Here is a 12,348-nt window from a genome sequence, read left to right as displayed (position 1 = left end):
TAAATATTTGCTGAATCAATGAATGAATCCCCAAAGTCAAGAAATACTGCACCAACACTATCAACACTATCTCAACTCTCTCTGGAACATTTCTATCCTTTATATTTGATGGTATTACTAGAACTTGCTTGCTTAGTCTACTTCCAAGACTGGGTGCAAGTTTTGTATACATATATGTTAAGCAGAAAGGGGAAATATGTATTAATTTGAAAACGCTGCAGTTAATACATATATTAAAATAAAATAACAACCCACACCAACCTTTAATGAGGAATAGTGAATTGGGGGTTAGAAAATCCAACTTTTGGAGGAGACACTATCACTAATTAAGTTACCATTTAATCTCTGCAGCCTTAGGAAAGTTTCTTTATCTGCAAAAGTGTTGGATAAGTCTGATAATAATTATTTTATTTCTGTTCTGAAAAGTAGTTATCCTGGAAAAGAAAAAATATCTTCCTTTGGTCTTTCATGGTAAAGTTATGTGGAAACATATTAGAGGGGACAGGAAAAACATTCCAAATTCAGAAAGGTTCACGAGACACAAAATTTAATTTATGGACTAAACTGCAAATGCTGACTTGAAAATTCCCCATGTAAGTGATATTTTATTTCAGGTAATTAGAGAATACAGGTAGCAGAGAAGAATAGAAGGAGCACTGAACTATAATCAGGGACCTGGGTTTCACCAGCAAACTCACTATGGAACTACTTGGAAGTCTCATAATTAGTCTGAGTCCCAGAGACCCCACCTGTATAATGAGGAGCTTGGTCCAGACCAGTGGTTCGCAAATGCTGGTTGAGGAATGCAAGAATCATAGAGTCCTACAACCCACCATCAAAGCGTCTGATCCAGTGGTCAAGGTGAGGCTGAGGACATTTTATGTTTTAAATAATTCATCCAGGATTGATGCAGAGGATTCACACACCAGCAGTGAAACTGACTAATAACACCTGGATGACCCTTAGCATCCAATCAGATATATATTTTATGACTTTGGACAGTACTGGAGTGAACTCCCTTTGCTAGTTCCTCCAGCAGATGGTTATCATTATGTTTCTAGTTCTTGGAGTGGAGTGCTTACTATTTCCCATTCTACCGTGGGTCAGTTCTAATTGTTAACTTCAACTTACATCAAACTCTGACTCAAAGAATATGATCCAGGTTTTGTTTTCTGAAAATACCAAGAATCAGCTTGATCCTATTTTTTATACGAAATTCTACAAAATGTTACATACAATATTTTTCCTTCACTTTTCTCTGGCCTTTTTAACTCCTCCTCATACAACAAGGTTTCTTGATCATACTGTTTCAAGTACAATTGCAAAGTAATACTGAATTCATTTCCTGCTTTAGTATTTTGCTGACTGTTAAAAAAGATCTAAATAAATAAGTTAGAAAGTGTATGCACAAGTTCTAAATGTTACCATGAAACTTGATTAAATCCTTCAATAGAATAGTTTACTCTACTTTTAATTTCAAAACACAGAAGTGTTTTCTACTTTATCATTTTAAACAGTATTTTTAGTATATAACAGGTATTTTCAAAATATATTTACAGTTTTAATGCAATGCAAATATACTTTGATTAAAATAATGCTAATAATGTTAAGTTAATGGCATCCCTATGAAGAGAATGTTAACAGCCCCATTTAGACCTGAGAAAACTGAGGCTCACAATAGCTATTTATTGACCAAGAGAGGAAACTAATCTTTATTGATTCTCCACTGTATTTCCAAGTATAGCTTAAGCACATTTACATGTTTTCTCCCTTTTGACAATTTTTAGTGTTATATCTATTCTTCAGAGGATAAAAATAAAGGCAAGAGTGGTTATATAATATCAACAAAATGACTCAGTTATTAAGAGGCAAAGCCAGAATTTGTACTAAGAGCTTTTCTTCTAAATCATATGTGCTTCTCATTCTATCAGGATGCCTTTGAACATAAATTTCAACATAAGAGAATGTTGACGTTAGTGGTATCTTTACCTAGGATAAAATTTTCAAGTGAAAAACCACTTATTAACACCCAAATGACATAAACAACAACACAAATTTTTTTTCTTTAAAATTAACATTGTAAAGCATCAATCTGGCTGCCAAAGCAAGCAGAATCAATGGCTACTGAAAATTCAAACAGTACAAAATTTCTGAGGTTTTTTTGTTTTGTTTTTAATTTGCACTGCTATTTTGCAGTGGCATTCTGTTTCAATTTCCCTTTATCCAAAATGGTGTGTCATTTGTTCTCATTCAATTTATAAATTGAGTACAGAGTACTTTGTCAGAATAGATGGAACTGGACCAAAACAATGCTGTATCACTGCTGTAGGAGCAATAACAGAACAGTGAGGGGACAAACTCTCCCATTTTACTTGTTATGCAACAGAAAAGTCATCATTAAATGCCCCCATAGCATGTCTGTAGAAATCATGCCAGTCTAATTATCCCTCAACTATCCAACATAGGTCAACTCATGACTCCCCCACCTTACTATGAAATCGTATCTCTCTGCAAGTTAGGCATTAAAGCATTTTAAGTCCTTAGGCAAGTGATTCATTTCTAGTTACTTTGGCATCAGCCTTGAAAATAAAGGGCAGTGAACAACAATGAGGCTCTGGGTGTCTCAGAGACAGACAAGGTCCTTATCTATCTGTCTAGTTGACCTTTGGTTGCGAGTGGATATCTTTGCTACAGAATATTTATCTGAAAATAAAATAGTACGATACCTACAGGGACAATTCTACATGTAATTCCTATTAACTAAGAACAAGTTTTCTTCACTGCATTTACTTCTTATATAAAAAGCAATCAAATGGGCCTTTTTACTGAACAAAAGGTAGTCTAATATTCTTTAGTTTACTGAGTCTCATTAATTCTAAGAAACAAGCTTTTAAAAAAATATTAACATTTTGAAGTTGCGATGCATCTAACAATCGTCTGTATCTCAGATTTGCTGACATACAGTATGTGGTAATGTGGACATTTCATTAAATAAAGCCTGAGCTATCTAAACAAGCAAATACCGTACAAAGGACTTCCTAAAACAGTTCATTGCAAAATAATGCACAAATGTTCCCTAGTATATAGACCAGTATTTGAGAAAGTTCCATTAAAAATTAGGGAGGAGAAGCCTAAATGGCTAGCAAAGAATATTTTGGAATATTGGAAAAAATGGACCCATACTCATTTTAAATCTCACTCTGGACTTCCTTCTCATAAGAAATAAAGTTCTTCATATAAAATAACTATTTGGAGGCTATCTACACTAATGATAATTTTTGATCATGTTGTTACTTATAAAAATCTGATGAAATCAGTTTTTGCACTGCTATCAAGTGCTGTGTTGCTCACACTGCATGTGTGTGCAGGTATAACCACACACACCATATTCCCATTTTGTCAGTTAATCAGACACAGTAAAAATCTTTAAAGTATTTCTTTAAGATTATATTAATGTCTGAGTTCTATTTTCACCTCTTATTGATGGATAACTTTCTTTTGAAAAGGATGCAACAAAAAAATTAAACTCTGAGGGTATACATATGAAAATTTAAAAAAAAAAAAGTTTAAATCACGATCCTGGGAGGAGGGGGAAGGATAAACCTTGGGGGAAGATAAATGTAATCAATAAATGACTACGAAAATGAAAAAGAAAAACACTAAACCACACACCACAATTGTTTATAATTGTAGTGGTTCATAATATTGTTAAAACAATAAAATACATTTTTCATTCCTCTAACCATAGATTCTCAATCTCAGCAATATTGACGTTGTGGGGGGCTGATCCTTAAATTCCTTCTACCCACTAGATGCCAGCAACCTCATGCCTGCCCTCCCCCATGCCTGCAGTTGTAACAACTGAATTTGTGTCAGCCATGGGAAAATCTGCCCCCTGTCAAGAACCACTGCTCTAACTTTTCCGTTACCAAAAGGCGGGGGTGGGTGGTTGAATGGGAGGGTTATCCTATGAAGGGTAATCATCTGAAGGGTAAAAAACAATTTTTAAAAATCCATTTGAAAGCAACATTGCTTCAAGTGAGTTTTTTAGCTGTTGAAGAAAAAAATTGGGACATTTATTTAGTTTTTGCTCAGGTATTTAAAATATTAGGATTTACATAAATGGACATCTTAAAAATCTGAAATGTCAAATAAAGTATCCTCTTTTCAACTATTATTCCCTTATGCATTCATAAAATACCACCGATCAAGCTAGGTAAGAAAATATATTCATTTTACATTAAAATGGTGGCCAATATCACAGATAGCTTCACTTAACATAATTTATATTATTTACTATCTAAAAGAATAATTACGCAAGTGTTTAATCCATGCCAACGATTTTGCTAAATATGTCATTTATATGCATAATCTCACTGGAAGAAGAGAGAAATCAATTTAATATCACTATCATGATTTATAAAATTCATAATTTTCAAGGTTTGGTTGTAGCTAATCATCCCGGTAAACTTTCGAAGAATTTAAATGCTACTAAAATGTAGTCATCAGAGTTTGAGCTCAGTGAGCCACACACAAGCATGGCATAGTGAAAAGAAGCTGCATCAACTCTCGGAGGCTACTAGGTAGAGGAACACTGTTCTTCACATTACTCCTAAATGCTTACTAGTAACTTCCAATCAATGCAGTTTAGAACACAAATACATTTAGTGATACCAGAAACCCAAACTAAAGAGGAGAAGGAAGAAAGGTCTTATTACCTAAAAAGGAATAAAGGAAGGGGAATGCACACCGCCATAAAATAAGCACTGAACTCTCCTCACTAATTCACTTAAAAATTAAAATGAGCTTCCCTATTTTAAAAGCATTTTTAAATTGAGATATTCTTCACATAACATAAAATCCACTATTTTAAATGTACACTTCAGTGGTTCCCAGCACAGCCATCTTGCTGTGCAAATATCACTACTATCCAATTCCAGAACACTCCCATCACCCCCAAAAAAACCTATACAATTAGCAGTTAGTCTACTTTCTACCTCCCCTCCACCATAGCCTAGTAATCACTCAATCTACTCTCTGTTTCTATGGATTTGCCTGTTCTGGAATATAACATACAATATGTGGCTTTCTGTGTCTGAATTCTTTTACTTAGCATAATGTTTTCAAGGTTCATCTAAGGTGTAGCCTGTAACAATTCCTTTTCATGGCTGAATGATCTCTTATTTTTTTTGCAGCAATTAAGTGAAGGATTTCAAGTACTGTGTTTAGACATGTCACCTGAAACATTTTCAGCCATTCCTGGAGGCCTGTAGGTGGTTGGACAGATGTAATTCGGCGACGTTGTTGCCCTTGGCCATTGGCTGCTCTCAGATCTCCAAAAGTTGTTGGTGTTGCTGAACATGGTACAAGCCCAGTGGTACTACAAAAAATATAAGGGTAAAAGTAAAGACAGATATTTATTAAGATTAACAAACTCAAATTTAATAAGAATTATGATCTGGCATATTTCAAACATTAATCAAATTATTATTTTTATTTGCTTATTCCCAGAGAGCAAGGAAAATCTATTCTTCTATTCTTAGAGTAAGTTTCCTCCCTCCTACATAACCACCTGTTATTATCCCAGCAATGCTAATTGCAACCAAGTGACAGAATCTGTATGGCAAAACTACAAGTTGTTGATACATACAAGTAATGTTAAAATATTTCCTTATAAGATACAGGTTCCACTTCTCTTTTGACTGGTCTTTAGTGACATCATTAAATAAAAGTTAAAATTTCCTATATAAAAAGGGATGTGAGACTTACAAATACTTTAAGAAATTCAAATGTAGAAATAGTATGTCCAAATGTTTTGGACATTCACTAGTCACCATGTTCCTTGAGTTTGCCCCAGATGCCTTCTAAATTGTTTATAACATTTGTATATTTCCCTTTCATTTTTGTAATTTATAAAGCTTAGTTTAAATAATATTTGAAAGGCGCAAACCTTGATTAGAAATGTATTTACTCAAAACAGGTGTTGAAAATGTATTATATGCAAAATTAAATGAAATCATCCAAACAGTTTTATCCAATAAACTTTGAGCCAGTTTTTAAAACACCCGAAATTCAATTCTATCATTAATTAGTAAAATGAGGAGTTAAGACTAGATTATCAATCTCCAAAGTTGTCCAACTCTCCTAAAAATGACTAATTAGAAAAAATATAGTGATAATTGTTATTAATATATTAAACTTTACTTTCTAGTTTCAATAACTAAATTATTTAAACTCATGGTAAATACTAAACATCTCTTAGAGATAGTTAAAAAAAGAAGAAAGATTTAGTTAAGTAGTTACATTTGTACAATAAATCTTCAATTTATTGAACTATAATAATAGTGTTTTAAATCCAAAGAACATACATATTGTACCCTAATAGTTGAATATCAAGCTCTGTTAAATTACTAATAAAACATCTCTCCCCAATGCTTTTCCAGCCAGCATATCTCATTTTTTTTTAAAAAAATGTATCTCAGTCACCAGATTTTACAGAAAAATCTACCACCTTTAAATCTTTTAACATTATACATCTATGACAATTTCTAACATTCAACAATTAAATCTATTTTTTTCTTCTACCAAATTTCACAGATATGCTCTATTTTCTTCTCTGAAATGAAACAATTTTTAAATAGTGATTATAACTTATATTTTCTAATAAAAATGATGGAAATTTTTTTCATCTTATTACTAGAAAATCTGTCAAAAATTTTAAAAATATCAAATATATACTGACATTTCCAAAAAGATAGGGTATACTGTTTGGTTTGCTTTAATAATATTATAAGTTAAAAGGCTAAAAATAAAACTCTCACCTTTTCAAGTGCTTTCTCAATATAAAAATAAACAACTAAAGACAAATTTAACTAAAATGTGTTCTGCAGTAAAAAGTCAGCGTTCATTTATAAGCTGCCTTAAAAATAACTGAACAATTTAATACCTTTGCCCTGGTATCAGCCATATTAATAAAAGGTCAAAAATTATATGATTATCTGGAATATACATTTTTTTTAAATAGCACATTTTTAACATTACTCTCAACTTTCTCATCCGAGAAATACTTTATCAAGACTAGAAGGAAAAAGCAAAAATGAAGTGAGTAGTTTCACTTATCTCTACATCACTCCACACCCTCTGGTGGAAATACCAAAACACAGTCAAATTGTCAAAAGGCAAAGGGTTAAGTAAAGGGAAGGGGACAGTTAACATGAGAAAATGATACTAAAAGCATTTCCTGAATAACTAAGAGAGAGCTTTATTTTTCTTTTCTGTATCATCCTTGCATTTTTTGTATATAAAACTATTCTAATTATTATCATTTCTAGATTTCACAAAGAAGCTTTTGAAAGAAATATATTCCACAACTGAATTAAATAAAAATATAAGCTGTTTTCTCTGAAAAAAAAGAAAATGCAATCTGTTAACAATGTTCAATCACAAAAACTTATGTCTGAGGCAAAGTTAATTTTACTGCAGCTTATAGAATAAAAACAACTCTAAATAAAAATATTTAGGGAAAAAGTAATGTCACCATCATGAGTTCTTATGGTTTCTATAGCTAACTTTCAGTTATCTGAAGAACTGACAATTATGAAGAAAAAAAAGACCAAAAAAGTTTTTAAGATACTTTTGTCATTTAAATTTTAAAATACCACACTCCAAGTGACATCCAAAGCCATTTTTAATTGGCTGGGTAATAGATATTGTGCTTAACTTAGCCTAATTAGCGTGAGAGTGGGAAGTTTTATACTGATGCAAAATCCAAAAATGATGGAATGGTGCAGGAAACAAGACTACAATTGTATTTAGTTGTTATGGAAACTATTCTACTGGTGTAGAAATGTATGTGTTAAAAACACAAGACCTACCAAGCAAATAAAAGGGGATTTCTAACACAGTAATTTCGTGAAATATGATTTAGTTAGTAATTGTGAGGCTTATTTCACTGCTAATAAATGTATCTTCTATTTTGCATATATAAATATACTCCCTAGAACAGTTGTTGCTATAGTAACAAGATACATTTGCTCATATTTATGGGTATACTTTTTCGAATTCCTGAAAAATTGTGATTTAAAAATTTTGTTGACAAGAGAACTTCTGCTTGTGTCTTACTTCAATGTATTTGTAAAAAATATAAAGCTATCGTGGTAAACATTTTTCTCCTTATTTAAAATAAGGTATTTCCCAATTTTCAATGATCTCAAAATGTATTAGACAGTCAACAATACGAGTGACATTTTATGAGAACAAATGGAAAGAAATGCTTTTACAATCATCAACTCTTTAAAGAAACATGAGAATCATGAGAGATTCAATTATTATACTTAATATTACCTTGGATATTCTGAGACTTTGCATGGTTTCTTTCCCAAAGAAAACGAGCGGACCTCAGAACCATGGTCCAACTTTCTTTTCATCTATAAGGTAAAACAAATAAGATTTTTTTTTTTAATCACCGGTCCAACTAACAAATTTTAATAAGTATCTTAAATGTTCATATGCCTAAAATGTTAATTAGGAATAGTTAAATATTATAGAACATAAATGTTTCACAGTTTCTTCTTTAGTTCTACTTTTTTCTACTCTTTACCAGACTGGAAAAGTGAATTTTCCACCTAATATTTTGTCCAGAGAACAGTGTATGAGGATTTAAAAATAGATATCCATTATATATATTCCTTAAGAGCAACATACCTTTCATGTTTTCCGGTTTAAGAACCAACATAGAGGAAAATGTCATGTTAATACACACAGAAAAGAACAATATTTAGCATGCCTTTCTTACTGATATTCATTTTCTTTTAAAAACATATTTTAAGAAAGATAAACAAAATTCAAAATGAAAGTAACAGTAACTACATTTAAAACACATATTATAAAAGGTAAAGAGAGCAAGGCAAATAAAAAGATCTTGAAAAGTAATAATAAGACATAAAGCAATGAATATGGGCAATGAGGACAGCAAAAAAGTAAGTCCATAATAAGAGAAATCTGGAGATCTTATAATAAAGGTGGGGAAAAGCCATCAATTGATATTCATACAGAATATAGTTCTATGGACAGATACTCAAGACAAACATTTTAATTTGAAAAGCAACAACAAAAAGACTTAAAAAGAATGAGTTACCCATCTTTGTAAGGTATATCCAACAATTATAGCTTTAACGTATTTCATTATGCTATATTTATGTAATACTGTAAATGTATTCAAAACTGCATTTTGTCAATACTGAAATATTTATTTTTTATATTTCACTATCGGTTAACTTAGGTAATCAAACTATACATATATCATAAAACCAGGAAATAAGATGTGATAGGATTCAACTTTTTGTATTTCAACAACCCCTCTCAGATGTGTGTCTCCTAATTAATTACTATATTACTGAAAATTACAAGGAGAAAAACCCCAGAGCGATAGCTAGCTCTTACTTGCATAATAAGGTGAAAACCCTTGCTTTGCAGCAGCCTTATTTTCTTACCTATTGCCTCACGTGGGGACATCATAACACATATGCTACACCGTAAATACTAAAGAGGACCAACATGACTCTAAAAATCTCTCTGAACCACACTCTGAATAATAAAGACTATGTTTTTATCATCATGAAGAAAGTCTTGCAAAACACAGGAACAATCTTACAATATTAGGGGCTAGAGGTGAGAGTATAAGCTCATCTACAATGTATACCTTAGTTCATGAAATACTGGCTTGAAATAAATGGAAGCGGTCTCATTTCAACCCTTTAGAACTTTCTGTACTCATTACATTGTTTTAATGTGCTTCCTCTCAAAAACCATTATTTTCTTTCTCCAACTAATTTTAATAAAAATAAAAAATAAGTATAAAGGATTTAATATATAGGTAGTCACGTGTTTGCATGGATATAAATTATAGACACGTACACATACACCCAAATGTATCCATCCATCAGGAAGGTCAGTAAGTACATTTTACTTCAAAATTCTAGTGTGTTCTTTTTAAATAACTTCCACAGATTCTTATTTTTAAAATTATTATGAAAAACTTTGATATGAATTCTAATTAAGTTTGGAATACTGGCTTTCAGAACTTCCCTAGATATCTTGTAAATACATTGGTGCAAATGCCATTTGCCACTAAAAGCAAACTTTATTTCCATCTTAGAAAACCTTCAATTAATAAAAATGGCCAATATACATATCAAGGGAGCCACTGAGAAATGGCTTTTATCTTTAGAATATTTTATAAAATAAAGCAGTTCTTGTATGACTATAGAAGTCTTTTAAATATTATATTGTTTACTGAAAAATACCGAGTTTAGAACCAAAAATTAATTCTGCAATTTTTAAGGGATACAGAAAGTAAATATGATCTCTTTAAATACAAATCCCCAATATCCTAGCAATTCTGCACTTTAAAAGAGTCAACTAAAGAAAAAAGAAAAAAAATATATAGATCTAAGGTGTGGAAAATTAAAGGCAAAAGGTTCACTAAAAGCCAACTAAGGGTAGAGTATTTCCAGGTCAGCATTTAACGGAGCCACATTTCTAAAGTCTGAATATGTTTTTAGTGCAAAATTCTCAGATTCCAATATCCATTTTCTTTTCATTTTAAAGCTTTTTTACAGCTCACGTCTTTTCCTTATTTGCTTACATTCACAATATAAAACAGACTACCAGACATCCAGCCACCCACCAAAATTAGAGGATACTGCAGCCATCTCTGATGATACAGATTTTCCTTCTCAGGCAGACACACATTCACACACATACACACACACACACATACACACACTCATACAACACAGGAAGAAAACAGATTACTTACTTTGTAAAAAATCATTTTTAGCGTGCCGTAGAAACCCATGTTTTCTGTATTTTTCCCCTTCAGTGATTCTGTGCCCCCGTGTGTCCGGCTGCTTGGCAGTCTCTGACAATATAAACCTTTTTCAGGTAGGTATGTCACAGATTCTAATGTGGACATGCTCGGGCACGTCAGAAAAGGAAGATTAGGGTGCAGAACCGGCAACAAAACTCCACAGTAAAGGCAAATGCAGCTCAGTATCAAACCGCTCCTCGGGACACACATACATACATGCAGCTTGACTGAGGAGAACTCGAGGGAATAATGAGAGAGAACCGAGAAGATTATTGGAGGAGACTATGCCCTGTCAAAGCCTTGACTGAACAGATTCCTCCCTCAGCAGCAGAGGGATCAGATTACATCTTCCCTTGAACACAGAATGGTGCAGTCCAGGATTCAGCAATGCAGACTGCACATCAATTATATGGTGATCCGCTCCAGGGAACCCGTGAGCACACAAGGCACTGAACAGAGGGAGGATGTGGGCAGCAAATGAGACCGCCCCCACACGGCAGCCCCCTCCACCCTTTCAAACTTTCAGGAGATCATTTTTGTATTTTGTAAAACCTGCCTTTTTCAAGAGTTTGAAATGGCAAGCATCGTTTCCACAAATAAGTCCTTTCAGAAACATTTTGAAAATGGAACATATTTTCATCAGGTCTTCCCAACAGAAGCCAAACAGGCTATTTTCACTAACTTATCCTATTGCAGTCCTGGCACAGACTGACCAGATTTTGCAAGTAGCTGAATGGTACAAAATGGGCAATCCCTAAGAGAGGGATATTAAATATCCTTTGGGGGATTTACAATAAAGTAAGCCAGTCTGGAATATATAACATTTACAGAAAATATGCACTAAGTTGTTTTTCAACCTGTATAACTTCTTATATTAAGATTTAATGAAAATATCCACTATGCTTTTCCAATTCATTCATTTCAGTTTTCAAGAAAATTACCACACACTTCAATAATCCTTAGTAATTATAGGAATATATTTTTAAGATTAACAAACTACTACTACTACTACTACTACTACTACTACTACTACGTGTATAAAGTTTGCCTAAAGGTTAATTTCTCCAAAGGGAGTAAAAACTGTGCTCATTGCAGAGTCTTAGCCTTATTGTTAATTTAATCTTATGTAAATAGGAGGCACTGAACCTCTATCTCCAAAATTATTTTGACAATACGTATCGCTTATCATTAAAAAGGCATTTTACATAATAAAGGTACCAAAGTTTGCCTGAAGTCAACCTTTTTCTTAAAATAACTACTACACAAATCTAGATATTTCATCTTGTGACTTGCTACACAACTAGCTTCAGAGGCAATTATAAGATTCCTTGGACTAGAAAGGCCCATTATTAAGGGTCTAGTTAATTAACTCCTACCCTCCCCATTAACATTCTTTATTACAAGTAAACTGTGTGCCTGTAGTTATTTAAGTATTTAGAAATTCTTCAGAAAAAGGAAATACTATTTAGACTTATTAC

At 32.5% G+C, this 12,348-nt stretch overlaps 1 protein-coding gene across 4 annotated transcripts in view; it reads right to left on the bottom strand.

Moving 5' to 3' along the window:
* The window catches only part of FBXW7 (F-box and WD repeat domain containing 7), a 179,786-nt gene that overhangs the window by 18,429 nt on the left and 149,009 nt on the right, over positions 1-12,348 (bottom strand). For 3 of the 4 annotated variants that reach the window (XM_028151728.2, XM_054717687.1, XM_008144063.3), the window contains 2 exons: positions 8,344-8,426; positions 5,239-5,380 (listed from right to left, as the gene is read on the bottom strand). In XM_028151728.2, the coding sequence (XP_028007529.1) occupies positions 5,239-5,380; positions 8,344-8,426 (225 nt within the window). Of the gene's footprint in view, positions 1-5,238; positions 5,381-8,343; positions 8,427-10,819; positions 11,081-12,348 lie in introns of those variants that run through there. The other variant, XM_008144067.3, reaches the window with a different exon arrangement.

The sequence above is a fragment of the Eptesicus fuscus genome, chromosome 6 (genome assembly GCF_027574615.1).
Source record: "Eptesicus fuscus isolate TK198812 chromosome 6, DD_ASM_mEF_20220401, whole genome shotgun sequence".
In the NCBI taxonomy this organism is placed as follows: Eukaryota; Metazoa; Chordata; class Mammalia; order Chiroptera; family Vespertilionidae; genus Eptesicus; species Eptesicus fuscus.
Note: the sequence above shows the minus strand (reverse complement) of the source record. Positions and strands in the feature narration are given on the sequence as shown.